General features: G+C 36.0%; 1 protein-coding gene across 3 annotated transcripts in view; it reads left to right on the top strand.

Moving 5' to 3' along the window:
• The window catches only part of GPBP1 (GC-rich promoter binding protein 1), a 68,175-nt gene extending 43,817 nt beyond the window's left edge, over nucleotides 1-24,358 (top strand). For 2 of the 3 annotated variants that reach the window (XM_043488550.1, XM_043488551.1), the window contains exons 4-13: nucleotides 5,528-5,651; nucleotides 5,785-6,008; nucleotides 6,887-6,953; nucleotides 7,983-8,042; nucleotides 14,908-15,092; nucleotides 15,706-15,846; nucleotides 17,655-17,822; nucleotides 18,278-18,465; nucleotides 21,572-21,674; nucleotides 23,382-24,358. In XM_043488550.1, coding sequence (XP_043344485.1) covers nucleotides 5,528-5,651; nucleotides 5,785-6,008; nucleotides 6,887-6,953; nucleotides 7,983-8,042; nucleotides 14,908-15,092; nucleotides 15,706-15,846; nucleotides 17,655-17,822; nucleotides 18,278-18,465; nucleotides 21,572-21,674; nucleotides 23,382-23,540 — 1,419 coding nt within the window. In that variant the 3' untranslated portion in view covers nucleotides 23,541-24,358. The remainder of the gene's footprint in view (nucleotides 1-5,527; nucleotides 5,652-5,784; nucleotides 6,009-6,886; nucleotides 6,954-7,982; nucleotides 8,043-14,907; nucleotides 15,093-15,705; nucleotides 15,847-17,654; nucleotides 17,823-18,277; nucleotides 18,466-21,571; nucleotides 21,675-23,381) is intronic. The other variant, XM_043488552.1, reaches the window with a different exon arrangement.
• Nucleotides 24,359-25,051: the final 693 nt, after the last annotated feature.

The raw sequence follows: 25,051 nt of genomic DNA, 5'->3' as shown, positions 1-25,051 counted from the left end.
TCAGGCAGTAACGTGAATGATGGGGAGCAGCTGTAAATACACTTGAAGCTTCTCTCACTCACCCACTGCTCACCTGCTTGCGGCTTGGTTCCTAACAGGCCACGGACCTGTATTGGTCCATGGCCTGGGGTGTTGGGGACCCTTGTTCCAGGGGATAGGGAGATCATTAATTGTTCTCCTTTGTACCTGTGCTTTCTGGTGTTAAAGATGTTTCTTCTCCTGATTGCTAGGGTTTTTGCTCTCCCTCTGTATACAGCCATGAAATCTGTATGCAGTGTGTCCCATTCCCATAGCTCTAACTTCACTTAAAAACTCTTGTACCTAGATATTTTAATCTAGAGGAACTGGATGTGAGTGGGACAGGGGCATTTTTAAATAATTTTCAGAGACCCCATTTTAAAGATACCTCACCCTCACCTTGGTCTACTTTGGTGGGGACTCCGTGAGAAGTGTACACAAGCAAATGGCTGTTGTCTACATGTCTAGGACCTGCCAGTTCAACAGGAGAATCCAGGTGGCCAAACTAGATTTGTTTGAATTCCTTTTTGGTTAGCCATCACCCTGAGGGGTTGCCTGGCCTGTAGTTGTTCTTAGGGAAAAGAAAGAAACGTTATATCTGGGGATAATCAGAGCAGAATTTTTAGTGTAAGTCTGTTTACTGTCATAACTCTCCACTGTGTCATCCTGATTACTACACAAGAAGTGGCCAAGAGGAGATGATTCCCTTTTGGTTATGCTGCATTCATTCATCTTACTAAGATGTGGGAAGAGATGAGGGGTATAGAAGTGTAGTATAAGTGGTTCTGAGTTGAATTTTGAGGAGACTGTTAAAATGCTTGTCTGTACTTGTGAATAATAGTATGAAACGTCCATTGAGTACTTTGAGTATTGATTCATTGCAAGATGACTTTTTGACAAAAGATGTACTGTTAATGAACTGTTCTGGTCTGGAATATACCCAACACATTTCATGAATTAATTTCAGGAGACATAATAGTGTGACCAGAGTTAGCCCATCAGACTGCAGCAATAATAATGTAACCTGAAAAAGTTTCAATAGTGGTACAACTCCATTGAGGACTCCATGAAGAAGTCAAATCTTTGATGTAGTTCTGTGTGGTGTGTTCTTTACAGTGAGGCAAATGGACCAACTTTTGGCAGGAGTCACAAGCTGGCATGCAGTAGAGGTTTCTGCATCAGAAAGATAAAGTCCTTTCTTTTGTAACCAGTCTGTGATAGTGGGTGTGTTCCATGTCTGGTGTGATGATGGGTCTAGGTGGTATGCTGAAGATTTGATCAGCATTCTAATTTCAGTCACTCTCAAAGCCCATTCACTCTCATCAGATAGCAAGCTTTACTGAATCAACATGAGTGACTCAGATTGTCTCAGCAGCAGCTGCAGTTTCCCATCATGGGTGACTCCAAGAGATGTTTTTAATCGGCCAGTCTATAGTTTTTCCGTGATAGATGAGATGACGAGGCTACTGGCAACAATACAAGAGTTAGAAAAATATAAAATGTCTTGTCCTTAAGAATATCTAAGGCAGGGATCATAGCTTTTATTCCATTGAAGTGATTGGCACTTACCCATTTGGTTTTCCAGAGTTTGTTGGGGCTGGGTGGCTACTGTGTGTACCATCATCTTTTAACTTGGCTGAACTATCAATGAACCAGGCTCAATCATGTAGAGGAACTTTTCTGATTTGAGAACCTTATTGAAACACTGGCTTGTCATGGTGGCAGGAGGGAGAATAAAGTATACTGCAGATTTATGTTTGGCGCTTCAAGGGTGAGGCCAGCTGTGGTGTTGAACACATAATTTCCATTTGATCAAGAGCCCTCTTGGGTTCTTATATTGGTTAGTCTTTAGTTTAAGTTTGCTTTCAGTAAGAGCTCAGCATTATGGCAGGAGCCACATTCTTTTTTTGGCTGACTAGGGATTGAACACTGAACCTTGGCCATGGCAGTGAACGCCTGGAATCCTAACCACTAGGCTACCAGGGGAACTCAGTTTTTAAAAGGAGTGTGTACTTGGTGTGTGTGTCAGGCAGATGGCATCGCAGTACTGGAAAATAGTCTTTCTGAACACTGCAGAGCCAAGTCTTTGGCCACATACGATTTTCTTTTTTTCCCTTCTGGAAGGTGTACTTTTTATTAGACCATTTTGAAGGGGATGGGAATCATCTGTCAACCTGTGACATTTCCTGAATGGGAGAATCTAGAGCATTTTTAGTATAAGCATGTAACGTTAACATCAACTATGAAACACAGTGGTACGTTGAATTGGCCTAGTGGCCCCACCTGCAGGATTGCTTTAATTTCCTACTCTTACTGCTGAGATTTTTCCAAATTCTTATCAGCCATGTTCGGATACTAGGGTCCATTCCCACCATGGGCACACAGACTGAGGAGTTTGTTTATTTTATTTATTTTTTAAAATTTATTTAATTGGAGGCTAATTACTTTACAGTACTGCAGTGGTTTTGGCCATACATTGACATGAATCAGCCATGGGTGTACATGCATTCCCCAAACTGAACCCACCTCCCTCCCCATCCCATCGCTCAGCGTCATCCCAGTGCTCCGGCCCTGAGCACCATGTCTCATGCATCAAACCTGGACCGGCGATCTATTTCACATATGGTAATATACATGTTTCAATGCTATTCTCTCAAATCATCCCACCCTCGCCTTCTCCCACAGAGTCGAAAAGTCTGTTCTTTACATCTGTGTCTCTTTGGCTGTCTCGCATATAGGGTCATCGTTGCCATCTTTCTAAATTGCATATATGCGTTAATATACTGTATTGGTGTTTTTCTTTCTGACTGACTTCATTCTGTATAATAGGCTCCAGTTTCACCCACCTCATTAGAACTGATTCAAATGCATTCTTTTTAATGGCTGAGTAATATTCCATTGTGTATATGTACCACAGCTTTCTTATCCATTCGTCTGCCAGTGGACATCTAGGTTGCTTCCATGTCCTGGCTATTGTAAACAGTGCTGCGATGAACATTGGGGTACACGTGTCTCTTTCAATTCTGGTTTCCTCAGTGTGTATGCCCAGCAGTAGGTTTGCTGGGTCATATGGCAGTTCTATTTCCGGTTTTTTAAGGAATCTCCACACTGTTCTCCATAGTGGCTGTACTAGTTTGCATTCCCACCAACAGTGTAAGAGGGTTCCTTTTTCTCCACACCCTCTCCAGCATTTATTGCTTGTAGACTTTTGGATAGCGGCCATTCTGACCGGCGTGAGATGGTACCTCATTGAGGTTTTGATTTGCATTTCTCTGATAATGAGTGATGGTGAGCATCTTTTCATGTGTTTGTTAGCGATCCGTAGGTCTTCTTTGGAGTGTCTGTTTAGTTCTTTGGCCCATTTTTTTATTGGGTTGTTTATTTTTCTGGAATTAAGCTGCAGGAGCTGCTTGTATATTTTTGAGATTAGTTATTTGTCAGTTGCTTCGTTTGCTATTATTTTCTCCCATTCTGAAGGCTGTCTTTTCACCTTGCTTATGGTTTCCTTCATTGTGCAAAAGCTTTTAAGTTTAATTAGGTCCCATTTGTTTATTTTTGCTTTTATTTCCATTACTCTGGGAGGTGGGTCATAGAGGATCTTGCTGTGATTTATGTCAGAGAGTGTTTTGCCTATGTTTTCCTCTAGGAGTTTTATAGTTTCTGGTCTTACATTTAGATCTTTAATCCATTTTGAGCTTATTTTTGTGTATGGTGTTAGAAAGTGTTCTAGTTTCATTCTTTTACAAGTGGTTGACCAGTTTTCCCAGCACCACTTGTTAGAGATTGTCTTTTCTCTGTTGTATATTCTTGCCTAGACTAAGGAGTTTAGTATGTATGTGCATATCAGAGTTACAGTCTAAGCTTTCAGGACCTCTCTTGATTTCTTTAGCATGGAATGTGGGAAAGTTCAGGGAGGAGGGGAAGACTGTTCCTTTGGGGGTTGCATGGGTGGCCTGGAGGCTTTTTCTCTTCTGGCTTCTCAAGCCAGGATTGGTGTTAATTTCTCTTTTATGTACCTCCTGGCTGGCCCCAGGAAACACCCCAGCCTGGGACATTTCATGCATTCATGTACCACAGTGCCATGGCTTTGCCTTATACGGAAAAGGTTGAGTCACTCTTGTGCTTAATACTGTCTCCCCTCCATGGGGCTGGGAAGGATGGTGACTTGGGTACCTGTGTGCAACAGAACTATAAGAGTTTGTTTGTTTCTTGCCTTAAGTTCTGACGTACACTTTCTTGTTAAAGCAGCTGAGTTTGATGTGGGGAAGAAGAATCAGAAAGTACAAAGAGCACAGAATAAATCCACTCCAGGAAGCTAGGCTTTGCAGTTTTCTTTGTTTCCAGTGTCAGTAGCAGTTTGGCCTTAACAAATTTACTTTTAATGTTTTCAGTCTTTCCCAAACTCTCTATTCTCATTGCTATTCAGCTTTGGTGACCTCTTGACTTCAGCAGCTACAGCCATATTGCCTTTCAGATGGGACCCCATCTCTCATGATAATACATCACTTCCTTCTACTCAGAGGAGAGAGTTTCAGCATTAAAGCACTGTTTGGACATCTTGCTTCAGTCCTGCCCCTTGCCACTTACTTGGTCGCTAAACAGTGAGGAACCTTTACTTTCACCCATCATTTGGATGAGAACAATTGTTGCCAGGTCCTGAAGAATCTTATCCTGTGCCCCTGTCTGGCCTTGTTTTTCTAGAAAGTTTTAGCTTTGAGAGCGTGGTATCTTCATCACCATAACTGGTAGGGTTGTGAAGTGTTTGGGTTTTTACCCTACTTAAAAGCTTAGCAAGCCAGGCTGTCACTGTTGTTTCATGGATGCTGGTGGAAGACAGATGAAGGGCTTTGTCTTTCATGCATAGAAGCAGCATGAGGATGAAGCCAGGAGCAATAGGGGAACTTGGACCAGTAAGTCCCACCGTGGCCATGAGGAGGAGCCTACTTAAGTAAAGAGTGTGTGCAGTGTGTTTGTATTAAAACTGAGGAGCTTTTCTGTTTGTCCTGGAGAGAATTGTAATAATTGTTTTTACAACATTCTTTCTTTGACAGATTTTTAAAACACTTGTTTTGGGGAAGAGGAGTTTGGAAGTAAATCTATAGAGAACTTAAAATAGAACTGTAGCTTGATTCGCCATAATTTTCTGATCTTGAAGAAAACCTTGAGCTATTTAAATCAAAGAATGTGAAATACACGATAGTATGTTTTATTTTAAAAGAAGTGTACTATATATATTTGCCTTGATGCCTTTACAGTGTCTTTACCTTTAAAGTTTTTGAGTGAATATAGTTGTTAAACTTTCAGAATGGTGCTCTGGTTTATCTTAGGTAGAAAAAATAGATTAACAGTGGAATCCCTCTTACAAGTTTTTGGTTACCAAACAATTGAAATAATTATAAAATATCCTACTTAACCATTTAAAATTCTCGGGAATAAATAAGCCAGTGTATTACTAGTTTCTAAAGTTAGTCAGATTTTATATATATGTTTATCTTATAATTTGTTTCAGTCGTCACTGAATTTTGAAAAGCATTCTGAAAACTTTTCATGGACAGAAAATCGTTACGATGTGAACCGCCGACGACACAACTCTTCAGATGGCTTTGATTCTGGTATTGGACGTCCTAATGGAGGTAAAGTTGCTGAGGAATAGTAGAGTTTAAGAAGAATTTTCTTCACATTCTTGCAGGAATTGTTTTGATTGTGATTGAGTCTTTAAGCATAACCATCTTTGAATTTGTAATACTTTGCCATTATTTTGAAAAGGTAACTTTGGAAGGAAAGAAAAAAATGGATGGCGTACACATGGAAGAAATGGTACTGAAAACATAAATCATCGAGGGGGATACCATGGTGGAAGTTCCCGTTCTCGTAGCAGTATTTTCCATTCTGGAAAAAGCCAAGGACTACATGAAAACAACATACCTGACAGTGAAGCAGGGAGGAAAGAAGACAAGAGAGAACGCAAGCAGTTTGAGGCTGAGGATTTTGTAAGTTGCTTGTAATTTTAATACGAATGAGGTTTCTACAAGTGCTATTTAAGCATCAGATCTCTCAGGAGATTTAATCAGTACACATCATTTTCTCCAGAGATCACACTTGACAGGTTCAATTGTTTTTTAATTTTTATTTATTTATTTTGGTTCAGTTATCTTTAGTCTTTACATTTCGTTAGGCTTTCTGTACGTAACTCTTTCCTTCCCCAATCTTCTTCGTTCCTTACGTTTGTTTACTTATTCCTGTGTCTCACCATGTGGTTTTTTAAAACTTTGGATAAATTTATGTCATTTTATTCTTCATAGAAGTTAAAAAATTTCCCTTTTCTAAAGAGCAAACATCTACTAAGCCTAGCTTTAGAGTACACATTCAGTGCTCAACTCAGTTTTCTTTTTAATAACCTGAGCATCACTATGTGAAGTAATAAACTTGTACTTTGCTTTGAGTGTGAGCTTGTTAACTAAAGCATTCAGGGATGCAAACCTAAGAAGAATTAAGGATTGGTCTGATTTCCTCTTGTCTGCTCTTAACCTTATGCTAAGAGAGGATGATTTCTCATTTTGATGCCAAGACTGCATTCTCCTGCATTTGCTTTCTTCTTTTTTTTTTTAACACTTTTTCTTCATGTAGTTGAGGATGAGGAGAGTATTTAAAGACACTTGTTTTCTTCAACTTATCGTGAGTATAGATATTAACCATTTTAATTGTTACAATAAGCAGAAAGTAAGATTTATGAATAATTAGTGTTGTTAAGAGTTCATTATGTCAAATTTGTCAGTATATTCTTGAGATTACTTTTAAAAGGAATTTTTTTTTCTTAAATATGGGCAGTTTAAACATTTGCTCTTTTTATTCCACCTTTTATTTCCAGCCATCTCTAAATCCTGAATATGAGAGAGAACCAAATCAGAATAAATCTTTAGCTGCGGGTGTATGGGGTAAGTAATTTTTGATCTATCGTTGACTGGTATAAAATGTTATTTTTAGGTTTCACATTTGTGTTTTTTAAAATAGTAGGCTAGAATTAAACTTTATCTTTTAAATACCTGTTTTTGATGTGCTAAGCTATAAAAAAAAGGTAGCACTTTAATAAAACAAGATATTGGGGACAGAAGAAAAGCTTGATTTGGATAATTATTTACACATATTAGTACCATTAAGTATATTCAGATATGAGTTTTTTAAAAAGTAAGTTAAATGTAATGAATTGATATCATTTGGAGAGCAGCTCGATAATCTGTTGAAACAAAAAATTTAGTTTAACTCAACTTACAGTTTTTCAAAGTTGAAAACTTAACTGGAAAGATTTTAATCATAGTGTGCTATAAAAATAATTTTTTACTTAATGAAAATGGTTCTACACAGACAGTATTAAAAATAATTGTCTAGAACTAGTCTATGTTTGAAATTATTTGCCTTTTTGGTTGTCAAATCTTGACAGTTTTTCTGGTAATGACTCCCTTTTTAAAACTGCTGAAAGTTTAATTTGATAGCATCTACAGAAGATTAAACTGCACTTAGAGTAACTTAATTAGCTTTTTAGAGATTTAAGTGAAGTTTAAAATAATGGAATAATTTAAAATATGAAGATTTGATATCTGAAAAATAAATTTAATTATTTGATACCAAATTCAGAGGCGATGCATCTGCTTTGGAACTTGTACACACGTTCTTGTGTTTTTCTATTGAAAATAAGCAATTTACCAAAACAAAAGGATCGTGGCTTATGACAGCATAATAGTCCTAACGATAAAGGCATTATTTTAAACTTTGCCACTTCCTGTGCTGTTCTTTATTGTATTTGGGGGTGATATGCTGGGGGAATTATTTTGTTTCTTTTGATCTCCCAATTTATTTAAGGGCTTCTTGAGGGTGGGGGTGGGGGTGGTCAGACACTTTTGTTAGAACCATGTGAATGGCATTGTTTTTTCTGTATTGCAAATTAGTATTTCTACCACTCTCCCCAGGCCTACACGCCCAGACACACACATACCCAACCAAAAAAATCTCCCAAGCTCCTCTCTTAGGTATGTTTCCTTATTATTCAGTTTTTCTGGGAACAGCTGATTGCATAAGAATATATAGAACCACCTGCAAGGTGTTAAATAAAATCTCTTAAGAAATTAGGAATAATTTGGATTTGATTAAAATGAAAGTAAATAAAATCAGGAATGTTAGTGAGCATTTGTCATATAAAACTACCTATAGATACTACTGGTACTGATCCTTGGTTAATAATTTTAGAAATGATTTAGAAATACATTTTTTAAAATATTGAGAATAAAATGTATTAATATAAAGATTTTGGTTCTACTGTTTCAGGGTTGGTCTAAGGATTTTGAGCACTAGTTGAAAAGATGTTTAAAAGGAAGATGTACTCTTTACTGTGTCTTAGGTAAACTAAAAAGTGTGTCTGCATTAGAAAAAAAAAAAACTGTGACTTGATTAATTGTTAAATTCCCAGTACTTCCCATAGGAATACAATGAAACTTTCATTGTATTACACTTCACTATTCCTTTCTTAATTTATGCCCTGGGTTCCCAAATATTGTTTTCCCCATTGCAACATTTAAAATAGCTATGTTCCTGAGGAAGACAGAGAATTTTCAGTAGAACTTATCTAGTGCTACTTCCTTCCAGGTAAGTCAAAATTTAATAATGGAAATGTAATATATATTAAAAAATACCACTGGTTTGTCCCTGAAACTGTCCTTTTGTAAATCAAAAATTGCAAGAGTCTAAACATAATATCCCAATTAAAAAAAATAGTTTGAAGTATTAATAGCTAAGCTATTTAAACCTGTTGTTATATATGTTTAACTCTACCTGGAACTTAGTTTTATTGGAAACTCCTTGTAGTTTGTAACTGACTTTTGTAGTGTTTTTATCTTAACCAGGATTACTGTTGAGCTTGATTCATACTAAATTTATCTCCTATATCTAGCAATTTAAATATAAAACAAAAAATCAAGGCACTTCAGTGTTCCTGTGAGAATTTTAAAATAATTTAGCTGGGTGATTGATTTGAGTAGTGAGAAAGAGAGAAAATGATATGTGTTTGTATGCAGTTTGAGACATTAGTAACTATCAAATTGACTTGTGTTTTTAGAAGTCCTACTGGCTATTCTGTGTTGACATAATATGTCAGCAACATAGTATTAACAGAGCCTAACATTTTGTGCTTAAGATACTAAATAATGAAAACCTTTAGTCACTATTAATTAGTTTTGTTTCAACTCAGCATTTACATTTGTGTTTCTCCTTTGATAATTTGATGAACTTCCTAATTTTTGCTCATATTTGATACAGTACTATGAATTTTATTTGTTTAGCCTTCTAAATTAAAGCAAGTTGGTGACCAGTTCTTAAAGATGGATTGTTTTCTAGAGAATTCTAATGATACTAGCCACTAGCATACAGGTTGAGTGACATGATAACACTAAATGAGGTTTAGGTCATGAAAACAAGTGAAAGTGTTTAAGGTGACTTTGTAAAGGGATTAAGAGAAGGGAATAATCTTTATCAGATTGCTTTATATAAAAGTATTCATATATTGGTATGATTCTACGTTCTTCAATGTCTCAGGTGAAAACAGTTGTTAACATAACAATAAGAAAAAGGTAATATAACACATGTTCACAGTTGAGAAGATGACATAAGTAAGAGAGTTAGAGATAGTGTTATCAGTTAAGTTGTTTTTGTTTTAGAAAGCCTGCTCTTTTTCATGAGTAATGTGGGTACCTTGTTAAAGGAAAGAATATCATGCCTCTTCTTTGACATTATGTCAGTGAAACTCATGTGACTAAAAGTCTCATACTACTGTGAAACAAGATTTGTACATTATATAAAATATCAAAAATAGCAATATTCAAATAATACCAATCTATAGAAAAATAATCTTTAGAATATTTTTGTCCTTTAAAATTAGTGTTCAGATGGCTTTATTGCTATGGTACCGATTCTTTGCTTCTGATACTCATATGTTATTATGTCTTATGTGATTGAGTTTCCTCTTCAGATTAGTGTGAAAGCAATTAAAATACTATTTATCCTTCACTTGACTATTATTCACACAGTAAAGTTGCCTCTTATATCACGATGAGGAAACTAAACTAGTAACTGTCATCACTGTGATGATGAGGGGAAGGGTGGACCCTGACTTGGTAGTGTACACTTACAAGACTCTTATTTTGACCATTCAGTATAGGCTTACTAGTAGTATTTTAGTTGAAAATGGTATACGTTTTGAACTGTCTGACCTAGCCAATACTCTAATCCATTTTCTCCAGTAATATAATGTAGTGGTTAAGTGCATTATCAGATAGTTCTGGGTGCTAACATTAGGTCTTTTACCTATTAGTTACTTAGACTTTGGGAAGGTTACTTAATCTCAGTGAATTTTCTTGTCTGTGAGATGAGGATGGAGCACTATGCTAATACTAATGAGAAAAGCATTGTTAATATTAAATTATCTGTTAAATTGGTATCCTTGATCACGTTACAGCTGTTTAATATGAGTTAGCTAATTATGTTCAAATCCAGTAAGTCAGGAAGATTCTGATAGATTTACAAAAAGACAAAAAGTGATAGATTCAAAAATAAAAGTGAAAACTGATTGAATCAGAATATAAGGCAACCATATGGAGAGCATGAGAACAGAAAAGAGAATAAGGAATTGAGATGTCAGCTTGAACTTATGCATGTGGCCAACTTACTTTGTATTATACGTGGCAGTGTTTTAATTCTAATTTTTCTTCAAAAGATTGAGCCTGTCTCCTCCACTATTGCCTTTGTATTTAAGGAACAAAACTTACTACAACATTCAAAGATATTGGGAGAGCATGAAATAACAAGATGATAAAACAATATTTAAAGCCAGGTATCATCAGATTACAGTTGTTTGTGAGGATAGAAGGAAATAATGATATGAAAATCCACAACTCATATTTGCCTTTAGGTGTTTTGAAGGTAGTTTGAATATCTGCTTATATGAGCTTGATAATAAGCATATATGATTTATAGAAGGAAGTCACCGAAGTCACTAATTCTTCTTTATAAGTGTTAGCATCTTTCATCAATGCATAAATTTTCTCTTTAAAAAGATGAGCAATTTGAATCTTTTTCATGAAGTTTACCAGTTGATAAAATGGAGAAAGTACAGAAGGGGTCATTGGATACTGTTTGAATCTAACAGATTCAGCACCTAGCTCAGAAGGTTCATGTCAAGAGAATTTGCACAGATAATCTGTGAATAGATAAACCAGTTTATAAGTAATAGAAATGATGCAGATTTAAGTTACTAGGGCTGCCATCACCTTTTCCATTGCTTAGATGTGATTATTACCATCAAGAACCAGTTTTCCCACCCTTCTTCTTTCCCTTCTCCCTCCCCTCTCCCCCTTCCTCAGACCTCTCCCCCACTTATCTTTTTGGCTTCTGTGTTCTTGTATTGATATTTAACACATTAATTTGAGTGCTTAGCTAGAATGTCTCTATCAAAAAGTAGGGGCTCTGAAGTCCAAGTTCTCAATTTTGGTCAGCCAGTCTCTTGATACCAGCAGTTCAACAACCAGCATCTGCTGCTCTTTGGAGAGTCTTCCAGAGCATCAGGGAAGGGTGGCGGGAATTGCCTGCAGCTCACCCTGAGGACACAGACACTGGTGGCACACACAGTTGGGAACACTTCACCAGGTGAACACCTCTGCTGTCAGCCGCCGTGCCATCCTGGCCCATTAGACTAAGAACACATTTCTTGTTAAACAGGCAGGTTTATGTAGTGTGTTCAGCATAGATGTATATGATATAGGTTAGTCTTTATTTTGTTTATTTCTGTTGTAATTTTTCTCATCTATACTCTTGTGGTTGTTCAGTTTAAGTTTTAGGTTTAAAATTCTTCAAAAAGACACCTTTAATTTGAAATACAGTTGCCTATTACAGTGGAGATTGTATATGACTTTTCTGGACATTTTTCTTTAAAGAGAACATTTCATTGTAACTCTGAGCCAAGAACTGTTGTTTTTCATTTTATAGATGAGAGTAGTGATGTTGGAGCAAGTATCAAAATTCTGTAAATCTGGTACAAAAGCACATGGTCTTAATTTCTGTACTATTTGAGTATGAATGCTTAGTAAGTAAATCAGCACTGTGTCCGACTTTCTTTTTCCTCCCAGTCCCTTTCATCATCTTTTAGGTAACTTTATTATCTTTTACTTTACTACCTCTTGTCTGTGACTGATTTCTTAGGCTTCATCTTTCTTTGTAGCATTTTCTTTCATTCTTTGCACCAAAGACCTCTTTGAGGAGACTGTGAGAGTATTTCTTAGGTATCTAGAAATCCAGTTTTAGGAAAGGTGGACTTTGTAGTCAGAAATTATATTGAGGCTTAATCATACCTGCATGCTTATCTGTTCTCCTCTTCTGTCTTCTAGTTTTGATGAGTGATGACTTAAGTACAAAAATATTATTTCTTTTTCATCTTGTACCCTCAGCCTTCAGTGTGAAATCATTTACTTCTGCCTAAAGTACATTGTTTAGGATTTATTTTAGTAAAGATTTTACTTTAGTAGATTTATGTTACTTTTCTTGGTGATTGATTTTTGTCTGAAAAGATTTCATTTCTGTATTCTGCTTTATAAGGCGTTTCCAAGTCCCACTCTGCAATCCAAGATTCTACAGTGGAAATTAGTCCCCTCCTCAGCTGTTGGGTTTCTTTGTGCACACACTCTAAGCTGAAGTTTCTTCCTTTACTTTATTTATTCTCTTGAAATACAGGTTGATATCATTCATTGCTGAGGAACCTCCTCCTGTTCTTTATTGCTGTATTTGTTTACCTCCCTCATTATAGGGGGGCTTCCTGGTAGCTCAGATGGTAAAGAATCTGCCTGCATGCAATGCAGGAGACTTGGGTTAAATATCTGGGTCGGGAACATCCCCTGGAGAAGGGAATGGCAACTCACTGCAGTATTCTTGCCTGAGAATCCCATGGACAGACGAGCCTGGCAGGCTACAGTCCTTGGGGTTGCAGAGAGTCAGATGGGACTGAGCAACTAACACTCATTATGGTAATTTTAACATAAGGATCTAAAAGGGAAGGAAGATAAACTTGTATGCTTAATTGACGATATTGGAATAGAAGTCTTTGCCAGTCATGTATGAGCTTATTGTGATGTACAGATAAAACCGCCTCCTACTTCAGCACTTGGATTTTTCTGAGATTAGACCTTAGAGACTCTAAGACTTTTTGCATTTCCCAGCATCAGTCAGTCATCCCTCAGATTCCTGAGGTTCATTAACTTAGATTTTGAGTACCAGACTGTTAAGATTTTCTCTTATATTCTAATTTAAATAATTGGTAATTTCAGGAGTCTTTTTACTATTTTATTTATGCTGTCACCTTCTGCGTACCAGAAGTAATTGTAAAACTTAAAATTGTTTAGCAGTATTTCTAATGTTCTTCATTGGCCTCTGTGTAAGATCATTATTCTTCATTTTCGTTTTGACTTCATTGTGTTAGTTCTTCAGAAAAACTATATATTGGTAATGTAATTAGTGTCCTTGTGTGCCTGAAAATATTTTTCTTAGGTTTCACATCTTGGGCCTTTGTAGGTAGCTGAGAAGTTGGAATGTTTGCCCTAGTAGATAAACTTTGAATGTTTAACTTTCAGAAAGATGAATCTTTTCTCAGTTTGCTTTAGGTTCTTGGGTGGTGTGTTCTTTGGTTTGTTTGCTTGTTTTTGCTACACCACAGGGCTTGTGCAGTGAAAGCACTGAGTCCTAACCACTGGACCACCATGGAATTCTCAGGTTCTTGTTCTTTTATTTTTTTAGCATTACAATAAATGAACTACTTTATCAGCTCTATAGTTTGAAGAGTTAAGTTTCAGAGGGACTTTGAGAATGCCTCTCTCTGTATCACTAGTAGTCCTTGTTTAGTTTTTGAGATAAACCAGTAGAAAATTTGGTTTGTTTGATGCAGGCCATCATTATATACACATGTACTACTCACTTTCTCATAGGATCATATCTTAAACTAATTTTAATTTACATTTTCCGCAGTTTTGTTTCCAGTTAATTCTTTTCTTCGAAACTCTTCAGTGGTGAAACTGATGGCTTTCAGAGTTTTTCTATAGGAAGAAAGACATGTTACTGCCATTATTGGGAACGTGCTCATTGTAACACCTGTTAAATTACACATTACCTGTTTGGTTACACATTAACTGATTAAACTCTAGAAGTTATATTTCATATTTTAGCAAATTTAGTTGTCTTGAGAAAAGCTTTCTAGTACTGTCTTCAGAAGCATGGATTGAGTTGGATCCCCTGCAGCTTGCACAATGCCTTCAGTGTAGTTTGGATGGCCAGTTCATTCAAATTATATTTGAATAAACTGGTATGTGAAAACATAGTTCCCCTTTTCATTAGTCATAAATTGAGCAGGAATTAAGAAATAGAGGGACTGTAGATCCTTTCTTACTGGTAATAACTATGAATGAAATAAAAAGAATTAGGAAAACTTTTCAGAATGGGAGAGAGGAAAATGTATCTTGTATTTCACGTCTTAAGAGCTGTTAGGATGAAATTTATAATTGAAAAATATACTCAAATGTAATTAAATTTGTCTTGGTCATAGTTACCATTCTAGGTCACTGTCTAACTGAATTCATATCTGAATGTTAGATGACATTGCTGAGTTCCTTGCTATGGTCTGGTGATTGTTGAAACTTTATTTCTCAAGCAAGAATATAATTCATACTTACATAGCTTAGTTATTTTATCCAAGAAGCAGCTGTTATTTCTAAATACAGTAAAGTTTGGAATATACTATTCTTTGGTGATTTAATTTTATGCTGAAATTTAAACTGTATAACTGTTGCTCGTGCTTTATTTATACAGAATATCCCCCGAATCCTAAATCTAGAACTCAAAGGATGCTGGTCATTAAGAAAGGTAATACAAAAGACTTACAACTATCTGGATTCCCAGTAGTAGGAAATCTTCAGTCACAGCCAGTTAAGAATGGGACTGGTCCAAGTGTTTATAAAGGCTTAGTTCCTAAACCTGCTGCTCCACCTACAAAAGTAAGTTCTAAATTGTTAAATATGCAAGTTATAAGTTGATATCAACTGAGTTACTTTGGCCAAAAAAATGTTGAAAAATTCACATCAAGGTGGGGAGGGTATTGGTGGGCTGCTGCTTTCTAAGTGGAAAGTGTTGGGCCATTGTGTATCCTTAATTACCTTTTAAGTGGTTTGTGTGTTTGTATGTTTTCTTGTTTTAGTAGTCAGTAGTAAATCTGTAAATACTTGTTTGCCAGATGCATCTGTGATATATTTGCTTAATAATGGTTTAAAATGCTGTCCTTCATCTTCAGTTTTAGGCTTTTGGAACTCTCACTTGTGTTTTCTTGGTATTAGGCAAGAGAAACCTAACTTAAGGTTTATAAAACTTGGAAAAAAAAGCAAGGTAGTTAAATGTTTCATCTGAATATCAGATTTGGATTTTATTTGTTAAAAAAAAAAGGAGGAGACCCATGTAGAAATGATTTTAAAAAATTAAAATTATTTTTAAAAAATAATTTTTTTAAAGTCATATTTAGTCATCTTTATTTTATAGTATTCACTTTGTTCTCTTTCTCCTCTATGTAATCTGTTTAGATACACATTAATTAATGTTTGTGTGTTTTTTCTTTAGCCTACACAATGGAAAAGCCAAACTAAAGAAAATAAAGTTGGGACTTCTTTCCCTCATGAGTCTACATATGGTGTTGGCAACTTTAATGCTTTTAAATCAACTGCCAAGAATTTTAGTCCATCAACAACTTCAGTGAAAGAGGTATGGCATTTAATAAAAGTACTCCTGAAGAGCCAAATTATCTCAGTCATGATAATTTATTATCTCAGTCATGATAATTTAATTAACAGTGAACAAAAGGCATAGATTCATTGAACAAATTCATTAAAGAGACTTTAGTTCTTCCAGAATTCAGATACTTCTTTCTGTTTGCTAACTAATGTTGCAATTTAAGGAGGGATAATTTTAAAATTTCTAACAAAATGTCCAAATAACCTAAAGTGTAGAAAATTCTGTGGCAAAATAAACATGTGTAACCCATGAACCAGAAAGAGTCGCTTTAAAAAAAAGTATTTATTTTTGGTTCTGCTGGGCCTTCATTGACGTGCAGGGTTTTCTTGAGTTTTGGCAAGCGGGGGCTACTCTCTAGTTGCAGTGCCCGGGTTTCCCTTGTGGAGCACGGGCTCTAGGGTGCTTAGGCATCAGTGGTTGCCGCATGTGGGCTCAGTAGTTGGATCTCCTGGGCTCTTGAACACAGGCTCGGTAGTTGTGGTGCACAAGTTTAGTTGCTCCTTGGCATGTGGAATCTTCTGAATCAGGAGTGGAACCCATGTCTCCTGCGAAGTCGAGTCCAACTCTTTGTGACCACATAGATGTAGCCCACCAGACTCCTCTCTCCATGGGATTTCCCAGGCAAGGATACCGGAGTGGGTTGCCATTTCCTTTTCCAGGGTATCTACCTGACCCAGAGATCGAACCCACGTCTCCTGCTTGGCAGGCCGGTTCTTTACCAGGGAAGCCCCAGAAAGAGTAATTTTTAAGAAAAGAATTATGAAAACAGATGTTTTTACTTTTGTCATAAAGTTATGTTATGATGTAGGATTAAACCTTGACTTAAAAATGAGGATTTATATACTCTTCTTTTGGGGATGATGGACATTTTATTAGTATTAACACTTGGGGCAGAGAAGAGGAAGAAGAGAGAAAGATGCATATTTACTGACTTTGAATACTTAGTAGCTTACACATTTCTTTCTCATTTGGCCAGCTTTCTGAAACTTCTAGATCAGGGACTTCCTGACCAGTTCAGGGACAAGAGACACTTGTGACTATATTGTAGTCACTGAGATTGTTCTGGGTACTATATTGGAGCATTATAACCCCTCATTGACTAGTTCTCAGTCATAGAATTTTAGAGCTGTGCTAGAAGGACCAACATTCCCAGCTGGTTAATTGTGGCTTCAATTCATTATAGTCTGCAGATGTTATTGCTAAGTTAAGCATTTTGATTTATTCCCAAGGCTTAAAATTCCTGTGACATAGAATTGCAGCATTCTCTTTCCTTCTGTGTTCCACTCTCAGTATATGAAAAGTAAAAGGACTCCAGTACATGTCCCTTTCCCACCCTCCTCTGCTCTTCCACAAAACTTCCCTTTTGAAATCCTATGTGATAAACTCTTAGTGTACCTGTGCATAAATAATTATACTAGTTCGTTTTAGAAGCTATTATTAGAACCTTCGAACTCTGTGGAACATAATTTTTAAAACTGCTTTTTAAAAAATATATATAAAAATATTTAAACAATTTCAGGATCCATTTTATAAAATAGTATTTAAATCTCCTAATTTAGAATGACAGGTTTTAGTATTATCAGACTTTGTTTCTCAGGTAAGAAAGATTTTATATTTAGTCATTCAGTGAGATAAATAAAAATAACAAGGATAGTGGAAAATAGAATTTAAAATCAATTTTGTATATTGTGAAGAAAATGAAATAGCCATTATAGTTGTGAACTTTATGTTGAATTACTTCTCTATGTATTTATCAACATTCTAAATTTTTTTCTTAGTGTAATCGCTCAAATTCTTCTTCACCTGTTGACAAACTTAATCAGCAGCCTCGTCTAACCAAACTGACACGAATGCGCACAGATAAGAAGAGTGAGTTTTTGAAAGCATTGAAAAGGGACAGAGTGGAAGAGGAGCATGAAGATGAAAGCCATGTGGGCTCAGAAAAGGTAATTGAAGGTGTAGGTAATTCTTGGCGTGACGTTAGCATGTCATTGGAGTAGTTGGGCAGATGTTATTTAGGATCTTTGAATATTTTCATATTTCTGAAAGCAAGGCTAGTTAGCTATTTGCATAAATAATGAATTCCTTTCTGAATAGATTTTTCTTACTCTAGTTGCTGTGCAAAAATGAAATTTAAAAACATTCCTGTTCATATTTGCACTTTTAGTTTTCCCCATCTTGCCTACCTTTATCCTTTTAATTTTGTTTTTGTCGAATAGATGTGAATACTTGAAGTTAGAAAATTGCCTTCACAACTTAGTTTTACATCTTCTGAAACTGTTTTCTTCATGATTATATAAGCATTACAGTTATGTTTTATCCATGAAAATCTAACCAGTATCTATTATAGTTGCCTTTTTTAATAACTATCTCTAATTTTTTTTAACTCTTCAAAAATCAGGATGACGACTCATTTAATTTGCATAACAGCAATAGTACTCACCAAGAAAGGGATATAAATCGAAACTTCGATGAAAATGAAATTCCACAAGAGAATGGCAATGCCTCGGTAATTTCCCAACAGATCATTCGGTCTTCAACCTTCCCACAGACTGATGTTCTTTCTAGTTCACTTGAAGCAGAACACAGGTCGGTGTTTTTACTTTTTTCTCTACCCAAAATTTTGATTTTATATGGAAAATTGATTTTTTTAACAACTTCATTGAGATATAATTTATATACTCTTAATTTCTTTACTCAGTTTGTTAATTTGGGGTATATTTGAAGTTGTATAGCTGTCACCACAGTCTAATTTCAGAACATTTCTTTACTCCATAAAGAAACCCCATGCTCATTTACAGTTACTCCTCATTGTTACTGTCTTTCCTGCGTAACCACCAGTCTACTTTCAGTAATACTTTAAAGGTTCATCCATATTGTAGCATGTGTTTCTCTGAAAATTGAGTGCTATTTATTTTCCATGGCTTTAGATTTTCTGTAAATCTCTTTTGGGTGGGGGCGGGGGGCGGAGAGGAGGGGGAGGCTTGTGGGATCTCAGTTTCCCAACCAGGGATGGAACCCAGCTCACAATAGTGAAAGCCTTAATCCTAACCACTAGACCACTAGGGACCTCCCTGTAAACTTTCTTAAGTTACATACATATTTAAGTACTCATGTTGCTTGATTTAAAAAGGTATCAGTGATACAGTTCTCAGGATTACTTTTTATGTTCAAATGTGTAAATTAAAATTTAAAATGAAATAATTTCACACATATATTACTAGTTATTATCAAGTTTCAGTGTACCATCACAGTATTGAGGATAGTTTCAACATCAGAGAGGTAATTATTGCCTTGTTTAAGCACCAAATGAATTAATAGAAATGAGTGCCAGAGAAATTCAAAGGAATTTGGGGTTAGATAGCATTATGGCTTGAGTACCAGTTTGAAGATTTTAGTTGGAACCTAAATTAAATCTTAAAGGGTGAGACAATACAGGCAAGGGTACTGGGTAGTCATTCTGAAATGGGGGTATGAAAGGATGTTTAGAGTAGAATATATGCATGGTTTGTTTTAGGGGTGATGTATAGCATGTCTTGACAAGAGTGTGGAGTCCTAAATGGAGTTAGAGATACATTGCAAAGGCAAGGCTTTAGAGATCTAGTCAAACTCTTTGAGTGCTTCAGATGAAGAAGGAGCTCTTGTCTTATACGTGGTTTTTGATAGAGTAGGATTTGTGACCCAGGTCTTCCACTTCTAGTACTATGCTTTTTCTAATGTAAGGAATTTGAATTTGTGGTCGTTGTGTGTTATGGAGTTTGTTCTTTTAGAAATTGGGAAGCTGTTGACTTTGGCAGAGGGTGATAATTGTGAAAGTGGTATTAGAGTGATTTGATAATAGTTTGAAAGAGAATGAGAAGCAATGCTAATGGAAAGGCAAAGTGCAGATCACTGTTATGATCTATTCCTAATTGTGGGGTTTAGTCCAGAGACCACAGAGTTTGGTGCAGTGTATATTAACTTGGGAGGCAGAAAACCAGAATTCTGCTTCTTTGCTATCAAGTAGGCAAAATTTTTTACTTATATGATCATGGTTGTTCATCTGTAAACTGCGGGTATACTGTGTTGTTGTTCAGTTGCCAAGTCATGTCCGAGTTCACAACCCCATGGACTGCAGCACGCTAGGCTTCCTCGTCCTTCACTGTCTGCTGGAGTTTGCTCAAACTCATGTCCATTGAGTCAATGATGCCATCCAACCATCTCATCGTCTGGCGCCCCCTTCTCCTCCTGCCCTCAGTCTTTCCCAGCATCAGGCAGGGTCTTTTCTAACGAGTTGGCTGTCCGCATCAGGTAGCCAAAGTATTGGAGCTTTAGCAGTAGTCCTTCCAATGAGTATTCAGGGTTGATTTCCTTTAAGATTGACTGGCTTGATCTCCTTGCTGTCCAAGGGACTCCCAAGAGCATTATCTAGCATCACAATTTGAAGGCATCAGTTCTTCACCACTCTGTCTTCTTTATGGTCCAGCTCTCACATCCATGCATGACTACTGGAAAGACCATAATCTTGACTATATGGACCTTTATCAGCAAAGGGATGTCTTTGTTTTTTACTGTACTATCTAGGTTTGTCATAGCTTTCCTGCCAAGAAGCAGTCGCCTTTTAATTTCATGGCTGCAGTCACCATCCACAGTGATTTTACAGCCCAAGAAGAGGAAATCTGTTATTGCTTCCATCTTTTTCCCTTCTATTTGCCATGAAGTGATGGGACCAGATGCCATGATCTTAATTCTTGTAATACCGAGTTTTAAGCTGGCTTTTTCACCTCCTTTACCCTCATCAAGAGGTTCTTTAGTTCTTCTTCGCTTTCTGCCATTAGACTGGTATCATTTGCATACCTGAGGTTGTTGCTATTTCTCCTGGCAATCTTGATTCCAGCTTGTAACTTGTCCAGCCTGCCATTTCGCATGATGTTCTCTGTGTATAAGTTAAATAAACAGGATGACGATAAACAGCCTTGTTGTACTCCTTTCTTAATCCTGAACCAGTCAGTTCCATAAAAGGTTCTAACTGTTGCTTCTTGACCTGCATACAGGTTTCTCAAGAAACAGGTAAGATGGTTTGGTGTTCCCATCTCTTTAAGAGTTTTTTACAGTTTGTGATGCTCCACACAGTCAAAGGCTTTAGGTGAAATTATGGGTATATTTCAAGTCTCTGAGCACTGATTTTTTGATGAGATTGTTTGACAGTATATAAAAATCTACAGAGTAGTCAATTTGTGACAGGTTCAGTTTGAAAAATGAGTTAGGAATAAAAAGGAGTAACAAGTGCTTAAGGGATGTAATTATTTAAAAAACAAAAACAGAAGTAGAAAACCTAATGAATAACTAAGAACATGATGAACTGTAGTGGCCCTAAAGAAATGGGGAGGTGTGTTGCTTCTATTTTTAGTATAAGAATTTAGCAAATTTTCTTCAGTTTTTAGCCTAAAAGAACCTTTTGCAGGTTTCCAGCCTTAGAGAACCTCTTACACCAAAGATAAAGTAATTAGGCATTTCATTCTGATCTTATTATTTAAAACAGTTTATTGGGCATAATCTTACCTATTCACTTTCAGAAAGATATTTCAGAAAGATAAACCCTAACATCTTCTGTGTGGATTTTGTATGATGGATCATGTTTTCTTTCACATAATATAAAAGGACTTAATTTGGGTGAAATTCTAAATTAAATTTATTCATTTCCATTCCTTTCCAGATTGTTAAAGGAGATGGGTTGGCAAGAAGACAGTGAAAATGATGAAACATGTGCACCCTTAACTGAGGATGAAATGAGAGAATTCCAAGTTATTAGTGAACAGGTAAGAACTGAATCATGTAAGCTCACTTTAAAAATAGCCCTTCCTTAATCAGAACAACATATAACTAAGCATTTTTAAGGGGTGAGGTTAGATGTTTTATTTAGGGATTTGTTGAGCATCCCATTATAGGTCAGATTGGCCTTTGTTTTAAATAGGTCTGCAAGGCTGACTTCTTTAAATCCATGGATCTGCAGTGCTTAGAAATTAGTGTAAAGAATGTATCTGATTTATCATTTACCAGGCATTTAAAAAATGACTTGGTGATAAGAAGTAGAAAACAACAGTAGCTTTCTCAGATGTGATTTCATCTTTTATCCTTTTCTTGGCACAGGAATTTTGATATCCTAAACGTCTTTTTTTTTTTTTTTTAATTTCTGCATAGTTGCTTTTTTGAAAGAGTTATTGTTTAGTCACTAAGTCATGTCTGACTCTTTTGACCCTGTGAACTGTAGCCCTTCTGGCTCCTCTGTCCATGGGATTTCCCAGGCAAGAATATAGGAGTGGATTGCCATTTCCTTCTCCAGGTCATCTTCCTGACCCAGGGATCAAACCTGATCTCCTATGTTGGCAGATGAATGCCACTGAGCAACCGGGGAGTATTCCTTAGAAGATGTATGGTAGAGTTGAGGGAAATCTCAGGGAGTTTTTCAAATTTTTTTTCAAATCCATTGTACTTCTTGAAAATAGTTCTGGTCATACAAAAGCGATTTTCTGTATAGAAGTATTATCAATGTTAATAATCTCAAAACACTTTTCACATGCTTTGAATGAAATTTTTGAGGAAATTAGTTATATTTACTTAATAGATTCATCATCCTAATTAAAAATTTGTGCCAAAATGCAAATAGCATAAAATTTACCATTTAAATCATTTTTAAGCATACAGTTCTATGGCATTTAGGTACATTCATATTGTTATGCAGATGTTACCACCACTCACCTCCAGAGCTCTTTTCATTGTTAAAACTGAACCTCTGTACCTATTAAACCATGACTCTTATTCCTTGTTCCTCCTAACCCTTGGAAACCACCGTTCTGCTTTCTGTCTCTGAATTTGACTGCCTTAGCCCCTTATGTAAGTGAAATCATGCAGTATTTGTCCTTTTGTGACTGGCTTATTTCACTTAGCAGAATGTCTTCGAGTTTCATCCATGTTGTAGCACAGGTCAATCAGAATTATCTTTTATCAGAGACACAATAATCCATTATATGTGTATGTACCACATTTTGTTTATCCATTTGTCCATTGATGGACACTTGGGTTGCTTCCACCTTTTGGCTGTTGTAAATAATGCTGTGTGAATATGGCTGTATAGGTATCTATATCTGTCTATCTACATGGCTATAGATCAGTAAGTAGTGTCTCTTTCTCTGTCTCTCTCTGTGTGTATATATATATATACACACACACACACACACCCCCCCCCAAAATATTAGAATATATATGTGTATATATATAAATGGTTTGGTATGCTGTAAATGCAGCTCTCCCAAGAGTAGTGATTTATTCCTAGGAAATATTTTGTTATATTGGTTTGATCTATAATCACCTATATAACTAGTTTTTCAGAAATGATACCATAATCTGTGGAGTTTTATTTACCTTTATTGTATTCTTGGTCACATTTAATTATTAGAGCATTCTTAGTTTGTAGTAACTCTTGGAAGATGATTTATTTATTCACTTTATTTCTGTTGATATTTTAGTTACAGAAGAATGGTCTGAGGAAAAATGGTATTTTGAAAAATGGCCTGATCTGTGACTTCAAGTTTGGACCCTGGAAAAACAGCACTTTCAAACCCACTATTGAGAATGAGGACACAGAGACAAGTAGCAGTGACACATCGGATGACGACGATGTGTGAAGGATTTCCTAACAGCTTTAGAATTATAGTGTGATACATCTCTCATACAGTTTGGGGTGAATTGTAAAAATGAAGAACTATAATTTATGTAGTAAAATACCCCATTAGAAGATGATTTTTTTGGGGGACTTCAATATGAAGAAAACCAAGAATGTTGTGTTGGGCTGTGTTGAACATTATTTCTTTGTAAATGAATGTTGTAGAAATGAGGACTTTGGTTGATCCAACATTGACTTTCTTCATCACTGCAGCATTTCTCTGACTAGCAATGTGACGATGTAACAAATGAGAGTTTCTCATTTAATAATAAAAAAATTGTGTAATGTTTTGCAAAGCTTCTGTCTTAAAATGTCCAGGTCTTAAGAAAAAAGGCAGCTTACACTGTTCTGCTTGCAGAGTCATATCTTTTCGTACAATGGAAATCCTCAAGTCCACTTTGTGTGGCACTGTCCCCAGCCTTCCCCCTCCTCCAAAAAAGGACAATGTAGCATGTTGGCTAAAACTGGAGCAAAGTGCACTAAAACTAAAACTTTAATTTCCTGAACTCAACTGTTGTGCTAGTCACGTTTTAAAACATAAATTGCTCTTTAGCCATTTGTAGTTCAGTAAATATAACAGGAAAGACTTGCCACACTTTCTTCCAAATTTAAGGAGGTGATTTTCAAGAGCTTTATTGGGTATGTTGTAAGACCAGGATTTTCAGAGTTGATGGGAAAGAGTCTTGTGGGAAAACTTATTTTGATAAATTATTACACATGCAGAAAACTGATCACACTGACTGGATCTGTCCACATGGAAAATAAACTGGATTTTCAGAATATTGTCGTTCTTTGTAGTGTTCAAGATATTGGTCTCTAAACACATTGTGGTTTATTCACTTTTTAAAACAAAGTTATACTTTAGTTATTTCTTTATGGTGATTATTTTTGAGTTTAGAAAAAGAAAATAGTTAAAATAGCCCTTTTATTATCAACTGCTTAAGTTTATTGAATGAATGGTAAAAACCACTTTATTTTTCATTTGCACGTTAATAATAGAGTTATTTCTCTTTACTGCTCACTGTAAGGGTAAATTTGCTCTCTCTTTTTAGTATTTTTGATTGTTCTGATTTTGTTTACCCACATTTACTTTTAGCTTCTTCCACCCCACTTCCATGTTTAAATATATTCTGATTGTAAAAAACATAATCTTAAAGCAAAAATGTTTAAAGTTAACGTCCTCAAGATGTTTTCTCAGAAAGCTGCAGTGCTTTTGCTGTTTCCATTTCAGTAATCCTATGCAGGTTCCCCAGCTTTCACCAGAAGCCAGATTTTTTGGTTCATACTGAGACTGCTGGTGATGGGGAAATTTATACAAAACACAGATTTCACCCCCACAAAACTTAATGAGGATGGGTGGATATAGTATTAAATATATCTTAAAATTTATCTTTTATAATAGGCTTTTATTATATAATATGCCATAAATCAGTCTAATTACATAAAGTGAAAGGTAGCATTAGCCACAAGTAA

Source organism: Cervus canadensis, chromosome 16 (genome assembly GCF_019320065.1).
Source record: "Cervus canadensis isolate Bull #8, Minnesota chromosome 16, ASM1932006v1, whole genome shotgun sequence".
NCBI classification, from domain to species: domain Eukaryota; kingdom Metazoa; phylum Chordata; class Mammalia; order Artiodactyla; family Cervidae; genus Cervus; species Cervus canadensis.
Note: the sequence above shows the minus strand (reverse complement) of the source record. Positions and strands in the feature narration are given on the sequence as shown.